This window comes from Colletotrichum fructicola, assembly GCF_000319635.2.
Source record: "Colletotrichum fructicola Nara gc5 chromosome Unknown KSG_Nara_v1_contig09, whole genome shotgun sequence".
NCBI classification, from domain to species: Eukaryota; Fungi; Ascomycota; class Sordariomycetes; order Glomerellales; family Glomerellaceae; genus Colletotrichum; species Colletotrichum fructicola.
Genome location: NW_027094059.1, coordinates 905,819 through 924,054, shown reverse-complemented (window position 1 = coordinate 924,054; position 18,236 = coordinate 905,819). Strand labels below are relative to the sequence as shown.

Genomic DNA, 18,236 nt, shown 5'->3' with positions numbered 1-18,236 from the left:
CCGGCTGCCCCCCCGTCGCATGGCCCTGGCACCTGGGAAAGCAAAGCCGCAGCCACACAGACGTTCATCCTCACCCCCCGTTCAGATGACGGTCCCCACTGAGCTTACGACGACTGCACATCAAAGCAAGGATGTTCAGCAACGTCCACCACCGCAGCAACTGGAGCTCGCTCCCCGGTTCATCCCAGGTTTAGGGATTGTAGACGTTCGGAGGCAGCACAAGCCATCAGACGCCTGGCGAAAGCCTCTCCCGCCCTTCTCCCCGTCCAATCACTGTCTGTATGCGGCCGGGATGACGGTGAATGTCTCCTTGCGGCTTCGCCTCCAAATAGCAATGAGCGCTAGATGGCCCTTTGGTATTATTTTCCCCGTAGCCGTAGCCGTAGCCTGCCGACGAGGAGACGGGTTGTATGTACACCAACGTACGTGTACCGTAGCTACTGCGCCCAGAACAAAAACGCTGCTGGGCCACATCCCGCTTCGTAAGAGGAACGGGGAAGTAAGAAGAAAAAGACTGGAGAAGGGAACCACACCATATGCCCCCCTCCCTCCCCCTCCCCTGGTCTGATGCGCGCCGAGTGAGGGTCTGAGGGCCCTTTTTGAAGTCACCATCTTCCCCGTCTTCGTCGGCTCTCTGCCATGTTCCGTTGCTGCCAATCCTTCTGAACAAAACCCTTATTCACTGCATACCCGCCCACAGTGACGATCACTTCTTGCAACTCTCTTCCTTCTTTTTCTTTGTTTGTTCTCTTGTCTGTGGTTTTTTACATTCTAGAGCGTACCCCAGGCCAAACAAAAAAGCTTCGAGATCATCCGGTCGCCAGCCCAAACATTCCCGCCGTCCCGCCCGGCTCGCTTTTCTTGGCAGCAATTGACTTTTTGTTGTCTCTCGACTGCCGGCTTGGCACTGTACCACCATAAACGTTGTAACGTCAGCACACGACGGGCTTCCCATTTGGGCAGCTGAGGTGTTACCGCGCGGTATAGAGGAATAGAGAGGAACATCGACGACTAAGCATCGACGACTCAGCGAAGGCATCAAAGCAAATTGATTTATTGGGAAAAAGAAAGGGAAGGAACAATCGAAGAAAGAACACCGCCTGACAGCGCCTTCTTTCGACCGTCGATACTCATCACCACATCAAAAACCGACGAAAATCCCCATTTTGAGGGACGTATCATCAACACCAAACCGACATATCGACACCGCGAAGATCATGTCGAAAGAACTCCCCCGCCACGAGCGGCGGTCCTCATCCCCGTCCGGTCTCGGCGGCGGAAGCCCGTTCGACTGTAACCTGAGCCTCAAGACGCTGCTTGGCTTCATCTCAACGCGGGTGCTGCGCGGCGGACCGCGCTTCGTCATCCAAGTCATCCTCGCCCTCTTCGCCCTCATCGTTCTGGGCAGATTTTTCACCTCGTCATCATCAGATCTTATCAACGCACCAAAGTGGTCGTGGTCGCCGTTCGGCGGCAGTTCAGAGGATGCTAACCTGGCTGGTGGCGTGAGAGTGGTCGCCTTTGGATCTCCCGATATTGCGACGCCTGTCACCGGCAAGGGCAAGGGGTGGACCGAGATGTTCTGCGAGGAGGTAAGCTGTTTCATCATTCCGAAAATTCTCGTGTGACTAACATGGCCCAGCTCGGCTGCTCCGCCCACCACTCCTTCGTCCCCAAGATCAGCCTCCCCGCGCAGGCTCTCACCGCCCACGAGCACTACAACGAGACCCTCCAAAAGGTCCTCCGCGAGCTCGAGCAGGAGAAGGCGCCCGGCTACGACTACGACTTCATCCTCGAGCAGTTCCCCCTCGCCGGCGCCATCGCCGACCTCGCCGCCCAGGTCGACCAGTTCCTCGCCCAGCCCCAGGAGCGCTACCTCCCCAAGGAGACCATCTGGGTCTTCAGCTTCGGCACCTGGGACGTCTGGACGCTCGCCGCCCTCCCCCGTGACCTCGGCCAGGGCATCGTCGATCTCGCCGTCCGCGCCCTCTTCGCGCAGGTCGAGCGCATCTACCAGGCATCCCTCGACACCAACTCGGTCGCCTTCTCCGACTTCTGGGCCTACCAGGGCGCCGAGATCATCGACAAGCTGAACGCTATGGACACGGAAGGTGGCGAGGTTGACGAGCGCGAGGTGGAGAACTTCAGGGTCGTGATCCCCGAGATCTTCGATGTTTCTCTCACCCCCGGATGGCACGCGCAGAGACAGAGCCCGCCGGGCCCGCACACCAAGGCCGAGCAGATGACCAACGCCGCGCACCTCACGTCCCGCTGGAACTCTGAGATCCGCGGCCGTCTGGACGAGTGGACGCGCACCGCCGACCCGCAGCCCAAGGAGGGCGAGGAGCGCGGCCAGTTCGGGTACATCCCCGCCAGCCAACGCCGGTCACCCAAGCTCCGCCGCGCCGTGAAGGGAATGGAACCCCCCGCCGAGGGCGACGCGCTGCGTGTACCCTTCCCGCGCCGCGTGGGCGCGCAGGTGAACCACGCCGAGTTCGTCAGAGAGGCGATCGTGGAGCGCCAGATGAGACAGCACGGGCTGACGGACTCGGTCGGTCGCGGGAACAGGACCGAGCAGGACCGTGGCGTGTACTTCGCCGAGACATGGACACCGTGCATCTGGGCCAAGACGAGCGAGACGCCCGAGGTCGACGGCGGGTTCTCTGCCTGCGACATGCCGGGCGATTACCTGTTCCATTCGCCGTTTACGCTCAGCGAGCGCGCGATCCAGGAGGCTGCGAAGATTGCGGCGGCGGACGCGCGCGAGAAGCTTGCGTTCGTGGATGCTGTTGTGGAGAAGGAGAGGGAGCAGTTGCTGGGGGGTGGAGAGCAGACTGCGAAGGTGAAAAGGAATGAGAAGAGGGGCGCGAGTACCTTCCAGCGCATGGTGAAGCCGAACCACGCGTTGAGGATTGTGGAGTCGGCGTGCCCTACGTTGGATGTCTGCTAAGGGGAGCCTTGGAGATTCTGTTGGATAAATGATGGATTATTTGGCATTTCACGGCATTGGCGTTGGGGATGGGGGTTGGCACTCGTCATGGCATGACGCCCTCAACGAAAGGGCTGGATGGAGTTTAGGGGTTCCTTTTTTTTCTAAGACAGATACCGGGGATCATTATCCCGATGGTCATAGGCAATGACATTTCTTTATGTTCAATCATCGAAACCCTTTCGTCGCGTGAAAGTCTAGCGATACGTTTGGGGGGAAGGTTGTGTGTGCCACTTGTATCGGTGAATGATGGCACTCTGTCACTCCCCTTACACATATGTATAGGTGACTGGTCGTCTGTGGTCTGAGGGGTTACCAACATTCCGCTTGACTCTGCGTGGATGTAAAGCAAAGCATGGTGGAAGGAGGTCGGGCAGAGGCTGGGGCAATCAACAAACACAGCGATTCGCTGTGCGAATGTCTCACAAGCTGGTCATTGGTTGACAACAGCGTCAGCAGGAGCTTCGACATGATTGGGCTGCATCGAACTGTGTTCCTGCCGATCTTCCCGCAGAAGCTGACAACTGCAACAACAACACCATCGTGGAAGCCCCCACAGCGTCTCACGAACAAGATGGATCCATCGGTCTCTCTTGCGGCGGCAATCTCTGTTCGACGTTTAGGAAACATTTCCTTGAATGATGCTGCCTATCTCAGCCACTCATAGGCTGCGGCATGAGTCGAAAGCACTGCCCTAGAAAGCGAAGCACAATGAACGTTATCCCAAGTTTTTGACCGCGAAAATTACTGTCCGCCGGTTTGCAGTCAATATCCGCATGCACGCACAAGGGTCAGCGCCACAGATGCCTGTCTAGGCAGTAAGTACGACCAGTCAACTGCGCCCGACTAAATTTACATGACGTGTCTTCGTGCTGGGTGAGATAGAATGCTACCCCACGCTGCAGCCCAAGGCCAAGTGATCCTGCCGATGAGGGCTTACGGCCATCTTCAATCAGTAGCCAACAGCGACCGGTGAAGAAGCGACCTCACGGCTTGATCTAGCCGAGGTGTGTCCAGCCATGACTTCCATCAGACGGAAGTCCTTCCCAGCAAGCTCGACCTGACTGCAGCGGTTCGTCCCATTGGGGCAACTTCATGTCCATCTATTTCGGGTCGACCCGACATCTAGTCGGCCAACACAGCCGCCCCCGCGAGTCTACCTTCGCGACGTCGGCGGGCTTCTTCCGCGCCCGTCCCATTTTGCTACTATTGACGCAGAAACGCGGCGTTCGACGGTCAGCTCCAAGCGACCGCATCCCTCCGTGCAACCTTGTCTTCCCGCGCACGCGATCCTTCCAGAGTACGGGGCATCAGGTGTGTAAAAAGGACGCCGCAGCGGCGGAGATGAATCAAGCTCCACCGCAAACCCCATTCACGCAGAAGAAGCCAGAGATGCACTGCAGCTGACCAGCCACGAACACCCCGCTTTCCCACGCGTTTGAGATAACACGACTTGCTGTTCCCGTCTGTAGGGCTGATGCGGTGAGACTCGAAGGATGAAGTTGTGTGCTACCGTGGGCAGTGCCTGTTCGCTGGCACTGCCTTCATGTCAACCTGTGGCGTGAGTACAGTCTCAAAGGTGAGGATTTGAGGCTATTATCGTGACTCTTCTCCCAGGTGGTTGTTGCGATGTATAAAGTGAGAGGGATGCTCCGGAAAAAATGCACTTTCTCATCTCACAGAGCATCAAGCACTTCTCAGCATTCCAGTTCACTTTTCCTATCTCATTTCCTATTTCTCCTTTGTCTCTTCTCGGGGTTCATTGCTTTCGCATTTTCTTCGATCTAAACATATTTTCAACCACCATTTTCCTTTCGACTTTGTGTTGTGCGGTGTCTCATTCTTCGACTTAACCATATTGATCTCTTATTTCCCTTCACACATACACAACATGCCTTCCAGAACTTCCATCCGAAGCTTGTCCAGCTCATCTGGATCTACCCCATCCTTCCCAAGCCCCGACCTTTCCAGAAGAACATCCTTCCCGTTCCCCACCACAGACCTCGACAACATCCACTTCCCCCGGGCATGGGAGGCTGCATGGGACGCCGCAGGCCAGTCCAGTTTCGAGCGAGCCCAGGCTTTCCTCTTCTTCTACCGAGGCGACGACGTCGCTGTCAACACGGAACTCAGATGCATCGCCTCCAACCCTAAGCACCGAGATGTTGCATCCCTAGCTGCTGCGGTACAACAGCGCGTTTTCAGCAACCGCCATGCCAGCTTCAACACAAGCCCGCTCCTACAATGGGTGCGCTTCATGCTCATCAAGAGCCAAGCGCTCATCTCTTCCAAGACCAAACCTGTTCGCGACTTCTTTTTCGACCCATCAGTCGCTCGCAACCTCCCCCAACTCCCGGAAGATTCTGTTGAGTACTCTTATCCAGCCGCCCCCCTCAAGGTCATGATCGTTGGTGGCGGTCCTACCGGTCTCGCATCGGCAATCGCCCTGGCAGAGAAAGCAGGCACCAAGGTCGAAGTCCACGCCTACGAGGGCCGATGGGTCCAGCAGCCGGGAAGCTCGTTCGTCAACTACCCACCAGGCGCTCGCCGCCGCGATCAAGTTGTCACCCTCCAAGACTCCGTCACCGACCTCATGAGCGAACGAACTAGACTCGCTGTCTTTGGCGGCTGTCCCGAGAGAGTTTGGCCAGGATCAAGCAACCTCCAAATCCGCAAGCTCGAAGACGGTCTCCTTCGTCGCGCTCAAGACAGCCAGTTCCGCGACCTCATCTTTCTGCATGCCAGCCAAGTCCGCAGGGAAAACCTCGCACAGTATGGCGACTTCCACATCATGCTTGGTGCGGATGGCGCCGGATCCTGGCTTCGCGGTTCCTACTTCGAGGGACAAGAGTCGGTGGTCGGCAAGAGCTACGCCCTCGGGGTGGCCTTCGATAGACCCCGAGGTCTCCCCCGCTCTCAGCCTATCAACGTCTTCCTGACAATGGGTCAGACGCGTTATCTGCTCAATGCAAGCGACTTCGACGGCACGGGATACCTCAACATGCAGCTTACTGAAGCTGAGTGGGACCAGATGGTCTCTGTTGACGGCCACCCATGCACCTTTGGTCAGCCCAGCTGCTTAGAAGTGGGCGGTCGTTTGCCCGAGGGTTTCCAAGAGAACCAAGTCTTCGCACCGTCCCGCGACCCCAACAGTCCCCTTTGGAAGGCCATCCTCGACGGCCTCGAACTCTATGGCTTCAAAGAATGCGAAGTCACCAACATCGTCCGCATCCCAATCGTCGTCCGCAGGATCAATAAGGCAGTTGAGCAGCTGCCCCAATGCGACTCTTCAGCCCTCCACCGTCCTCATGGGCTTGTTGCTCTAGCCGGTGACGCTGCCATGACAGTGCACTTCTGGCCCGGTCGCGGTGCCAACTCAGGCATGAAGGCCGGTATTGCATGGGCCGATGAGGTTGCCCAAGCTCTGAACCGGGGGCATCTCGTCGGCCTGCAAGTCGGATCTCTCGGGATGTACGACGATTTCCTCCAGAAGCTGCAGCAGCGCGAGCACGGCGGCCGCAGCTTGCCCATCGTCAAGCAGTCCGGTGACCCGAACATGATGGCCTGGCTGATGGAGAACGCTCGCCTCATCCCACAACATGTCGCCATGGAATGGCTCGTCGGCACAATGCGTCGCGATGCCGTCCGGATCCAACAGCGTCCAGACTGGGCTTTCGAGCAGGAGACGAATCTTGAGTCCCAGCTCCGTGATATCTTGGAGAAGATGGACCCCATCAGTCTCCAGGAGATGGCCGCCACCTTCCCCTGGCCCACAAGGGAGATGGCTGGAGCTGAGGTTATGCCTATGAGGTCGGTCGTTGATGCCTGTCTGAGACAAGATGGCAGCAAGCAGAAAGAGATTCTCAAGTTAGAGAAGGAAGCCAAGGCGAAGAGGCAGGAGCGGAAGAAGAAGTCCAAGAGCGCGGAGATCACAATGTCAGGAGCTGATCTGTCTCCTGCCTTCTTGGCTACGATGGCGGGGGCGACGAAGCCTGCGCCGCGACAACGGTCTTGGAGGCCGTTCAGCTTTAGCCGGACCCCGCAAAGTGTCCAGGGATGATTTGATGGTTAAGATAAATGATGAAACAAACGAGTCAAGGTGCATTCAGCATTGGATAGCGTTGTCTGGGTTTTGGGAAGAGGCGTTCTGGGGTTCTTGCACGCATGGATCGTCGCCGGAGGTTGCATCAAAAATATCTTTCAGTCGCTCCTTAGTAGCTTTCACAATTGGAAAATCATAACGAAATCCAAGAAGTGCGCAGATGATTATAGAAGTGGTGATAAATCTGTTTTCCGTTCCCAGAGGGTTCCTTTGTCCCGACTCCCTGTAACTCTGCAGTACAAACTTTCAGTCGTAGCCGCCCAAAGCCCGGGTGGGTTGGTCAACTTTTATCCTTGTGTACGGTAGATTTGATGCCTCGTCAGGCCGTCTGTTTCTAAACCATTTCCTGCTGTTCCCATGATTCTGTAGTGCTGAGGTTCTCACCTAGCCGCTGAACACGCGACTAGATCGATCTGATGTTGTTCCTGGATGCAGGCAGTAAAATTTAGGCTTTGTAACAATAAACGCTTCTCGGTTCAAAGGCCGGAAAATTGGTCTTGCAATCGTCGCCGTTGTTGATCCAAAATAAGTTGTTGCGGACAGGAGTTTCGCCTCCTTGAACGGGGCCATTGACCGAAATAATGAACCTAGGGCCATAACCGTCGGACGCGATTCGCAATACCCCAGACGTGGACCCGGCGGAGGGAGGAGCATAGTGGACGTATACATGATCGCCGCATATAGCCTCATATCTTGGGCCGACTTTGAGGGTGAAACTCTTTACGTCGTATTCTTCGTTGTTTGGGGTGGGAGCTTGAGCGCATGTGACCTGTGCCCAAGCATGCGCCACAAGAGATGAAAAGAGAATTATTTGTATCATTTTCGATATTTCGTATGGTTCAAATGGACTGAACAGTGAAGCACTGAAAGAACAACAAAGGGGGGTTAAGCAAATCCGCGGTGAGTTTAGCAGCTTTCGTGATACTTACTTATAGTTCTCAATATGGATGGCTGTTATAAGCGAGCAGGCGCAAACGTCAGGGGTCTAGTAATAACTAGACTTAAGTTTCTTGGTATCTGCATAGCCATGTTATCTCCACCAGGAGAAGCCCGCCCGAACTTTAAATGAGGACAATAGAACAGATTAGGCCATATCTTCAAATTTTCCCAGACCACTAAGTAATCTCCAGCCGGAGTAGTCCTGCAGTGGTCGCGAGTCAGCCCATCCATCCCGTGAGACCCGGTTCGCCAGTTCTACGATAGTCTAAGATGATCCACCGGAAGAACTCCTTGGGCACTTTTCATCTGTGGTTGGTTCGTGGACCATGATGCTAATCCAATAGTTGGAAGCCGTCATTGGAATGCGGTATCCACATTTCCAAAAGCATTAATGTACTATTTCCTCGGTATTGAAATTCAGTATTGATGGGACTCAGCAGAAATATTCAAAAACAAGTATGTAGCGTTTGCTTCTCGCCGTCTACAGTCCGGCAACATGGCTGAGCTTCATATCTGGCCTGGAGCATTCCACTATTGCGACGCGTACGTTGCGGCACCGTTAGTCTCACAATGTCATGAGGTCTCAGGTCACGTCAGGTGGAATGCGTCTACGAGACTACGAGTACTTCATTTATATTGAACAATAATGACGCTCTGAAACTCCAAAGTCGCAAGCCGCTCCTGGTTACGGGCAACTTAGCGACTGTGTAGAATCAATTCATGGAAATGCTGAACATCGACTTCAATCTTTCTATCCCAACAATCGCTGAGAATACGTGCGAGATATCTACGTCTCTTTGATCTTTCCTCAAGTTCCCCCTTGAACATTTGGTCTGCTTTTCTCAAATGCTTTTCAGCCAACGCTCTCAGAATGGCCCTGGTCAAGGCTCCAGCGCATGGCATCTTCAAAGAACTAACGGAACCTTCAATTGTGCCCAGAGCTTCATCCCAGCTCGCTACTAACGCCGCTTGTTCCCACACAGATCAACGGTCACGCCACTGAGAATCGGCTTCGTTTTCGCATGATTCACTACTTGCTTCAAGGTATCCCAGGTCTGATTGCAGTAACAGCGCAAGAAGCTTGCCGGTCTTCTTGGAGGTCGCAGCTACAGAGATCGCGCTATTCCCTGACGAGTCTCGCAACCAAGGATTTGCATGATGATGCAACATGCATGCCACAATCCCCAAGATTGCAGAAGAATGGCTTTCAGTGTTGGAAATCAGTAGTTGCAGTGGAGTTACGCCCTTAGAGTTCAGCTTATTCGGATCAGCGCCTCGCTGGAGCAAAATCTGTACACAGTTCCGAACCGGAGATCGCTTCGACAATATTGGGTGCTCCAACAGCTCATGTAATACAGAGTTGCCGGCTGTGGTGACGCTTCCTGGTATAGACGAAAGCCTCGCAACCCTACAAAGGGCTTCTGACAGAGCAAAGGTCGCATTGGAGTGGCAGCCAGGCAAACATTGGAAGTAAGTCAAAGCACCCACTTTCCGGCCACCCCTGCATTCCGGCCACCCCTGCATTCCGGCCACCCAAAAATGATGCATTCATAACAACCACCACTTTATTAATCAACTATCGACTGGGTATCGCTGCCACTATTATACAGCTTTCGGCCTCACTAGGGTAATCAGAGGCGCTGGATTCATGTGTATCATCGAGGGCATCGCCAGCCTCAATCTGGGCCTGCCGTACGTCGCCAATGGTCGCGAACTTCGTGTTTGGGTCGATGTGAACAGCCTTCCTCTTCCTAGTGATGCTATTGTTGACTTGGGCCTGGAGGAGCTGTATTTGATGCTGGGCGGTAGCCAACTCCATGGACTGCTCTTGGAAGCCTTTCTTCACCTTTCTAAAGAGCTGGCGTTGTGTGGCGATACTTTGTTCCAGTTGACTATACAGATGTAGTTGGTCGCCAAGGTCCTTCATCTTCCTTGGCGTAGACCACTTAACAGCAGAGGAACCAGATACCCATTCCTCGTTATCCTGGGAATTCTGGGCATCATAAGCACCCTTAGCCTTCTTGTTGAGTGGTGTTGATAGTGCTAGTGATGCTGATGATGCCTTGGGTAGTAGTAGGGAGCTCATAAGTGGCTTTGCAGCAGCAACAGGCCATAACCCAGTGTATTTCCAGCCACTCTTTATATTGCTTTCTGTTAGACCAGCAAGGCGAGCCTTCTGATAGCATGTTATGAAGTTCCTCTTGCCTATGATAGTCGAATCGTTCCACTGGGTGAGGTAACTAAGCTCCTTACGATAGGCTGCCTTGACAGGGCTGAAGACTGACTGATCAAGTGGCTGGAGGACATGGGAGGTATGTGGTGGTAGGAATAATAGATGGATGTTGTTGGTATAGCATTCCCACATAAAATCTGTTGTCGTATGGCTCCCATGCCCATCTAGGATAAGCAGTCTGACCTGGTCAGGTTGAGAGGGCCTAGTCTGAGGGAGGAAGACTCTTTGCAGCCACTCAACAGCAGTATCATCAGTAGTCCATCCATTTTCTGTTGCTGTGAATTCCCATCCATTGTATGGGTCAAGGTCTAGAGGAAACCACTGCTGTTGGACCTTCTTGCCCTTATATATAACCAGTGGATGCAGTGCCTTGCCAACAGCAGAGATACACTCGATGATAGATACCCAGGCTCGTGATCCAGGCTGCTTTTTCCTAACTGACTTCGTGGCAGCCCTTCCCAGCACCAGCCCATTATCCCCCTTGCCCTCAAGGATGCCAGTCTCATCCATGTTATATCGATTAGCTGGTTTGATGGCTGTGATGCGAGGCATCGCGAGATATTTGAACCATTGCCTAATAACCTCAGTAGATGCCCCATTAACACGCCTGGAATCAATAGAGCGACTTCTCTGGACCTTGATATATGGGTTTCTTCGCAGGAATCCATCCATCCATCGCTTGCCTAGGGGTTGGGTATCCCCCATGGCATGGAGGATGCGCTGGGCGAAGTCCTTCACTTGTTGATGGGTTGGTGGCAGCCCGAGGTCAGCCTGGATTTGCACCCAGCTGGCCAGCTTAGCCTCCTGGGTATGGGATAGTCGCTGGAGGTCCTCAAAGGCAGCTGCTCTCTGTTGGGCGCCTTTAGTCCGGTCTTGAAGTGTTGATCGTGGTACTCCCCATCGCCTGGAGGCATTGCGGGCCGATATGCCATTTGCCATATCGGCAAGGGCTTGGTTAATCTCATTTTCGGTATACTGAACCATTAAGTAATCAAAAAGGTATCCTGAAAAAATGATGGAGTTTGGATAAAAACAGAAAATGTTGTAGTAGTTAGAAGTAGGAGGTTATCTAGAAAGTGGGTGGCTGGGCGGCATTTTTTGGGTGGCCGGAATGCAGGGGTGGCCGGAAAGTGGGTGCTTTGACTTATCCGGGAACGAGAGGCGCGCCGCAAGGGAGAAGTGTTTCCGGATTTGCCCCTTTCTCTATAAAGAGTTGGATCTCGCCAGCATGTTGTTCCTCATGCAAGAATGATGCTGATGCTTGGATTCTGCCGATATTGGCCAGGTAAGCCTGCAAGGGTGTTGTTCCATTGGGCAGTTCTAGTGCGATGTCGGCTCCGTGGGAAAGAAAGTGTTCCAGCCACGATGAAAATTGTGAGGTATGTGCGTGCTGATGTCCAACGAGCAAGTGGAAAGGCGTTGCCCCGCTGTGATTAGGAATATTGAAATCGCAGGCTGAGCGCATCAGTACTTCGATAGAAGAAGCAATCGATGCGGGATCTGAGTCCGCAATGGCTGGGAGTAGTGCTGTATGAAGGGGTGTGTTTCCATGGTGATCTTGCAACAATGGCTTTGCCCCAGCCTCTAACAAAATTGCCAGATTGGCACTGCTTGACACAGCCGCATGCAGAGGACACTGTCCAAGGTGCCCCCTAGCATTCACATCAGCGCCAAATCTAATCAAATGATGGACAATGATTTCAGACCCTTTACCAACGGCGTTGTGAAGAGGCTCATTCTCAGCAGTGTCTTTGGTATCCACAGGGGTACCGCGGTCGAGAAGACATTGGACTTTCTGGCTGTCTTGATTAATGATGGCGTTGTGTAGCTCCGTTTTGTCATCTTCTCCAGTGTAGATGTCGCTTGATGGATCAGGAAAGTTGAAGGAGAACTCAGGCGTGGCATTGATTGCTGATGGTGTTGAGTTTGTGCTATCGTAGCCGATACTACCGCTGCTGTTCGAAGTAGACGATACCCTTCGCGAAAGACTTTCCGAAGAATGAGTGAAATGAAGTCTTCTAAGAGAATCAAGAGAAGGTATCAATCACCTCGGAACTGTTGATGTAGCTGTCCTGCGACGGCGCCCAAAAGGCCTCGTTCCCAAGGACGCGGCTGGGTTGGATTCGGCATGATATCTCCTAAGCCCTCACTCTTGTAGCTTGCTGCGGTACGAACGTTCTCTGTGAGTATCGTGGTAAGTACATTGCCCATTGCCGGCCTATAGTTGCTAAAAGCACAGACTTACGAGGCACTGAATCCATGCCGCCCACGTATGATTCTCATGACATCGTCGAGCGTCTTGTTCCGAACATGGTAGAGATCATGAATGTCCGCCTTGACAGGTTCCCAGTCGATTGCCATGTCGAACAGTCGAATGATACAGCCATGCCATGTGCTTTGTCATTGAACAGGGGGCGCCAGTGGGTGACACGAGTCAAAGGCTGCGAGTTGTCGAGTTCTCTTGTCCGAAAGCGCCCTTGAGATGTGGTAAATGGCTGCAGGCTCAAGTCAAAGATCGCTGCGCACGGGACACGGCAGAGTTCTTTTTGGATCGAGAATGCTTGAGACGAGACGCGAACTGCGTGAGGCTCCGAGAGCTTCTTATCAAAGGTGAGCATTGAAATTCGATGTTTCGGCAGCGCCGCAAGAGGGGGCTGCGTATTCTACACCATAGCCCCTCCTTGGTGGCGATGTCTGTGGCGTGGCCGTCTAGCTGTAATTTTCCGAAACTGCAGAAATACCTTGCAGCGTGGTTGTGGGAGCTTGTGGACAATCTTACTGGCACTTTGGCCGCGGGGTGCAGTAGACGCATTTTGCAGTTTGATTCGTTGCCACTCGCCCCGAACCGCAGCCTGCTGACCAACTTCGACTGGTACTCTACGGGTGTGAGTGGTCCCAACCCGCGGGGCAAACGGACGTGGCGAAATGCTGAAGCATTGGATTCCGCCCGCTATCGTATGATGTCGTCATTTTATGGCGTTGAGAGTGCAAAAAGAGAATCCGACGACTGTTGTGGGGTTTTGGGAGGCGGTCACTGGAATTATCGCAGCTTCGCCAAATCTGAGTAAATGCGGCAAAATTGCAAATTCAGATTAGATGTGTCCTGATGACTGTCACCTTCAGCGTTGAAACCTTTTCGGCATTGCCTATTGCCACGGGACGGAACATGATGGCCTTGTAATTTGCACGGGACGTTTGATCATGGCGAGGACGTACAAATAAAGCCGTATGTCTACGGCTTTTCGAAGTCCGAAAAGATTCATGGTCCTTCGAACTTGCTGTTGTCGGCTTGAAACTCTAAGAGGAACGAGGTCATCACTGCGCAATTCCTTGAGCCAAGCAAATATTACGTAAACATGAGGTACGTGTTTGCAAAGCCCCTTGACATAGGCTTTTCTCATGTGGAGGAAGCAGCGTTGGTGAACACTCATCAGCGCACACTTGCAAGTTTATGTCATCTTGGTCGTTGACCTTGGACGTTGCGACTGACAAGATCCTCTGCAGTACCCACCAAAACCCCAACGCGGAACTGAAGCCTCTATCTGCCGAGAATCTTTCGACACATTTGGCTGCACCACGACACAGCGCGAACTATCTCGAGCGTATCCAAGAGCAAGATCGACAGGCCATATTGCGGGGCATGCGGGCATTAGGAGGGAAGCGCAGCATTGGGATCGAAGAGAAGGTTGCAGTCTCTGAAAAGGGCATGAGTCCAATGGAAAGGCTTTTGGGGCAATCTCAGATCGTGTCGGACAAGCAACGTGCCACAAGCAGCCACCATGCAACGAAGCCAGACTCTGATTGACTCCACGGGTGCCGCCAATCAAGTCTAGTTCTGCATGCAGGAACCTTAGAAAGTCCATATACCATCAGTAGATTCAAGATGTTGCCAATGAAGCCTCTTAAACACATCAACCCAGCCTGGGCGAAATGTGAAATGTTGCCCATCGGTTCTGTTCACCGCTGTTTCCCTCATTTCGTTGCTGACCATTGCTAGGCACCTAGGTACCTAGGCATCCATCCAGGCACTTCCCTTTTGGTTATCAATTGGTGCCTGCGAAGCCTGGCAAGAATGCAGGCAACCAAGCAGGCAAAGCATTCAGGAGCCGTAGGTGGCAAATCACATGTTCTAGCCAATCACTAGCCTAGACAGGTTTATTTGCCGGTCCTCATAGGCACCAAAAGTTTCCTTTTTCCATTTCCTCCGCCGTTCTAAATTTGGCCACCAATCGTGTATTTCAGCACGAGGCCGCCACCGAACAACAAGACGTTCCCAGCCACTGGCCCCGTCATATTGAGAATACTGAACGGCACCAACCATTTGACCTCCACAGGCTGCCGGACGGCATGATACAGATACCATGGGGAGGTGACGGTGAGCCATGTTGAAACCCAAATGTAGCCTACAATCTTGTGCCACAGTGGGACGTTCTTAGAATCCTCTGCACCCGCAACGCGGCGCCACACTTCCTGAACCCCGTCTTCAATCATGATAGCCACAGCAAAGGAGCCAAAGAAGGCCAATGTTGGCGCTTTGAGAGATGGCTCCCAGCAGAACATGTCGAGCATAACGTGGACTAGACCCGAACCCTTGAACACTAGAGCGATATTGAGATAACGCTCTAGACGCGAGGGTCGAGGAAGGCGCAAGAGGTCTCGGCAGATGTAGTTGCTGACTGACGTGAGAAACCAACGACAGTGTTGGTGCCAAAAGACGCTACGCATCCTCTTAGTCACAGAACTTCATTGCAAAGACTGTGTGGGATCTACTCACCTCCAAAAAGCTCGGATCGTGTATGCATCCCAGATGCTTCCAAAGAGAGGCGGCCAGTCCTCCGGAGATGCCATACCGCTCATGACAGAAACTACTGATAGGACTCGATAGACGATGTCCATTGTCACTCGAGCCGGGGCTAGCCAGGAGATTAAGCCAACAGCCACACGGGCTCCCCACTGCTCCGCGTTGGCGTTGATATACAGGAACTCTTTACCGGGGCTAAAGAGCTTCTCCGCGTCTTCCGGTGACGTATCCAAGGACGAGAGATACGTGAAGTCGAGAAAGAGGTACTGCCAGCAGATAATCTGCAACTGTCGCGCCACCCACGGCCCTTTGCGCAATTTTCCGTTCTCGGTATGCTTGTCGAGGCTCTGTGGAGCCGCGTTAATACGTGAGATCTGCCATGACGTGCCAATGCCTCGCAAGTTGAACATCAACCCAATGACGCTCTGAAGCTTGCGAACAAGCCCATCCGACGGCTGGTAAATATTTCCCTTCACGAAATCACCGGTATCGAGCCGCGTGAGGATGAGGAGATTGCAGCTTTGCAGAAGGACGAGACAGAGCTGTCCCATGGCAACGGTGTTGAGAACATAACTTGTTGTTATACCAGACAGCTGCACGAGTAAATGTCTAGCGATGAAGGGGACGACGGCGATCCAAGCGTATCTTATCACGGAGCTGGGGCCAGATTTAGGCGTCGAGATGAGGATTATCGCCGAAGGGACGCAAACGCCGAGAAGGAGGATTGCCGCCTTCGCGCAGCTGACGGCGGGGGTTTCTCGGTCGAGAGGCGCCATCATCGCTTCTCATATGGCATTTCGAGTCAATTTAGTATCGTGGGCGGTGAGATGCTTACGAGCAAAGTTTGAAAATGGTTGGAGAGCGCGTGTCGTCTTTTTATCCTGTTCCCCTGACTAGGTAGTGTGGGGATAGGACAGGGAACACTGAAAACGGCCGCTCCACGTCGGCTGTCACTGTTCCTTTCGAGCCCTTTCAGGGCTCGAACGAAGACGCGCTATGGGACTTTTGGTCCCTAGGATCCTCGCGCGCTTTTCCCGAATGACCCTAGTTTGAGTTCGCAAGTGCTTATCCCAGCGGCTCTCTGGAGCTCTGTTTGCTGGGATTTTGGCAAACGCCAAGGCCCACATCAGTAAATTGCCATTGTCCCATCCAAGCCAAGGCCATTGTCGTCTTCCCAGAGAAGACTCAGAATCAGATCTTCTCCGCCAAAATCCAGTGTCCCGAGATCGAGCTGAGAAGTGAGTAGGTTCTCGGTCGCAACTGTAGCTCCTGCATGCATGTTGTAGTTGTGATCTCTGGCATGGATCCGCGTTCCAGCATCGTGCCGGCTGCTTTCTGGGCTGCTTGACTTGTTGATCGAGAGCAGTCGTTCGACATAAGGGGCGGCGGTCTTGTCGCGTCCATGTGCAGAATGGTTACGATAAGTCTCTAGAGCGTGCGAGAAGCTCGTTAGGACGCGATGATACTGTCCCGCTTGCGGACTTAGACGTCCAAGGAACTCCAGTACTCGCAGCGTGTTGCGAAATGCGGCGCGGTTGTTTGGTCCTGTGTCTTGGTCAAGAAGTGAGAAGCCAAGAATGAGACCCGCGGCAAATAGCCAAGCCCTGATGGTTTATCAAGATTAGCAGGGTAAGTCGGAATGCCTTGTGTTTGCAACGTACTTGAGAATGCACATGTTTCCCATGATCACACCGGTGTCCAATGCATCGGAACACATCTCAGCCATATACGCAGCCGCGTCGACGCAAACTTTGGCCAGCTCCGCCGTCTTTTCGTTATCTTCACTTGACAGACAACCGTCAGTCACCACCCCCGCCTCGACTCGACCATCAATCTGAGGCATAATATGCTGGATAAGATACTCTCGCGTCGTCGTAATTATTCCAAAATAATATGCGCAAGCGACGTGGATGTTGCCTATTGTCGTCTCTCGGTCTGATGACGGCCGGGATCTGGCGGATGCATGTCTCAGCCCTTGCCGCAGTGCCAAGGGTAGGTTGCTACTCCAATCGCGGATCTCCTCTAGGAAGTCTTCAGCCACCTCGAGGCCGAGGTAGCCTTTGTCCGTGAGTTTCTCTACTATTCGATTCATGATTGGGGAGAAGTGGCAGGCTGCTGCGACCGACTGGCTTCGATGGTTGGCGGCGACAGGAGTTGTTGAAGAGCCCCCGTTACTGCGCCGCGGCAGACTGCTGGTCGGCCTTCCGAGAATTGAGCTGCAGACTACATCAAAGAGTCGAATGCTGCGGTCTATACGGGATCTGTGATGGATGGTCAGGGCCAAGAGGCAAAGTAGAAACTGAGAAGATTTACCTCAGGCTTCGCTCCGCTTCCGATAGCGACTGGAACTGGTCCGACATGTGCAGGCCTAATACTGAGGCCGCTTTGGTCGCGACCCCGAGATACATGAACGCCGCGTTGCGACGGCAGGCACCAAACATGTAGAACGCCATCAAAACGAACCCCCGCGCCATATTCAGCGTGAGATCTGTCAAGAAGCCGTGGAACGAGAGCGTTCGCGCTTGCGAAAAGTACTGGAATGCTTTCGGCATGTCTTCAGGACGACCTCGACATTGAGCGCCGATGGCAATCATCATGTACAGACAAACCCGGCCCTCGATGTCTGTGGCGAAGCCGGTGCTGGAACTGCTGACGCTCTTCTCTCGTGGATGAGTTGCATCCACGAGCGTGTCAATCTCGGATTTGTCGAAGAGGTCCAAGAGACCGCTCGACTTTGAAGTCTAGGTTAGCTATTGCGGTGAAAGCATGCATGAAAGACAGTTACTCACGGCATCTGAGAAGAGTTGGATGAGTTCTAGTTTCTCTTCATCGCTCATGTCATCCTGGAAGCCATCTGGTTGCTGGAGCGGCACCTGCGCCTCGAACATGCGATGGCCATTGTGGCTGATGGTGAAGCCGTTGGAACCCAGTATGTTACTCAGGCTGCCCCTGAGAAACTGCAGAAACGAGATAGCTGACGCATTGCCGACGAAAACTAAGAGATCCCACTATTGTCAGTTTGACTCAATTGAGCAAGCACGAGCACATAGAATCTGGCTTCTCGACCATACCCTTCTCTCCGCTGCATGTGTGCATCATGACCGGCCGAGGACCTGGCGGTGCACTCGACTTGTTCAAGTCCCTGGCATTCGAATTGGCATCACGATTTCGC

General features: G+C 53.5%; 6 protein-coding genes across 6 annotated transcripts; 2 read left to right on the top strand and 4 right to left on the bottom strand.

The window, feature by feature from the left end:
• Positions 1–1,217: 1,217 nt before the first annotated feature.
• On the top strand, positions 1,218–2,950 carry CGGC5_v014541 (uncharacterized protein; the record flags this gene model as incomplete). Its single annotated transcript, XM_032029391.1, has 2 exons — positions 1,218–1,592; positions 1,643–2,950. 2 exons carry the CDS (start codon positions 1,218–1,220, stop codon positions 2,948–2,950), a joined length of 1,683 nt encoding a protein of 560 aa, XP_031891067.1.
• Positions 2,951–4,880: 1,930 nt separating this feature from the next.
• Positions 4,881–7,049, top strand: CGGC5_v014540 (uncharacterized protein; the record flags this gene model as incomplete). Its single annotated transcript, XM_032029390.1, has 1 exon — positions 4,881–7,049. The coding sequence occupies one exon, from the start codon at positions 4,881–4,883 to the stop codon at positions 7,047–7,049; it is 2,169 nt and encodes a 722-aa protein (XP_031891066.1).
• A 2,557-nt stretch (positions 7,050–9,606) lies between these two features.
• Positions 9,607–10,773, bottom strand: POGK-0 (Pogo transposable element with KRAB domain; the record flags this gene model as incomplete). Its single annotated transcript, XM_032029388.2, has 1 exon — positions 9,607–10,773. The coding sequence occupies one exon, from the start codon at positions 10,771–10,773 to the stop codon at positions 9,607–9,609; it is 1,167 nt and encodes a 388-aa protein (XP_031891068.2).
• Positions 10,774–10,783: 10 nt separating this feature from the next.
• On the bottom strand, positions 10,784–12,624 carry Trpv6 (Transient receptor potential cation channel subfamily V member 6; the record flags this gene model as incomplete). The annotated part of the gene is made up of 7 exons (XM_066153114.1): positions 10,784–10,837; positions 10,900–11,238; positions 11,735–11,915; positions 11,970–12,251; positions 12,312–12,375; positions 12,439–12,443; positions 12,509–12,624. The coding sequence occupies 7 exons, from the start codon at positions 12,622–12,624 to the stop codon at positions 10,784–10,786; spliced, it is 1,041 nt and encodes a 346-aa protein (XP_066007354.1).
• A 1,851-nt stretch (positions 12,625–14,475) lies between these two features.
• On the bottom strand, positions 14,476–15,843 carry TRI7-0 (Acetyltransferase TRI7; the record flags this gene model as incomplete). The annotated part of the gene is made up of 2 exons (XM_032029385.1): positions 14,476–14,980; positions 15,038–15,843. 2 exons carry the CDS (start codon positions 15,841–15,843, stop codon positions 14,476–14,478), a joined length of 1,311 nt encoding a protein of 436 aa, XP_031890851.1.
• A 347-nt stretch (positions 15,844–16,190) lies between these two features.
• CGGC5_v014536 (Filamentous growth regulator 27) lies at positions 16,191–18,160 on the bottom strand (the record flags this gene model as incomplete). The annotated part of the gene is made up of 5 exons (XM_032029384.2): positions 16,191–16,668; positions 16,726–17,325; positions 17,378–17,796; positions 17,854–18,059; positions 18,136–18,160. 5 exons carry the CDS (start codon positions 18,158–18,160, stop codon positions 16,191–16,193), a joined length of 1,728 nt encoding a protein of 575 aa, XP_031890854.2.
• Between the last annotated feature and the right edge of the window lie 76 nt (positions 18,161–18,236).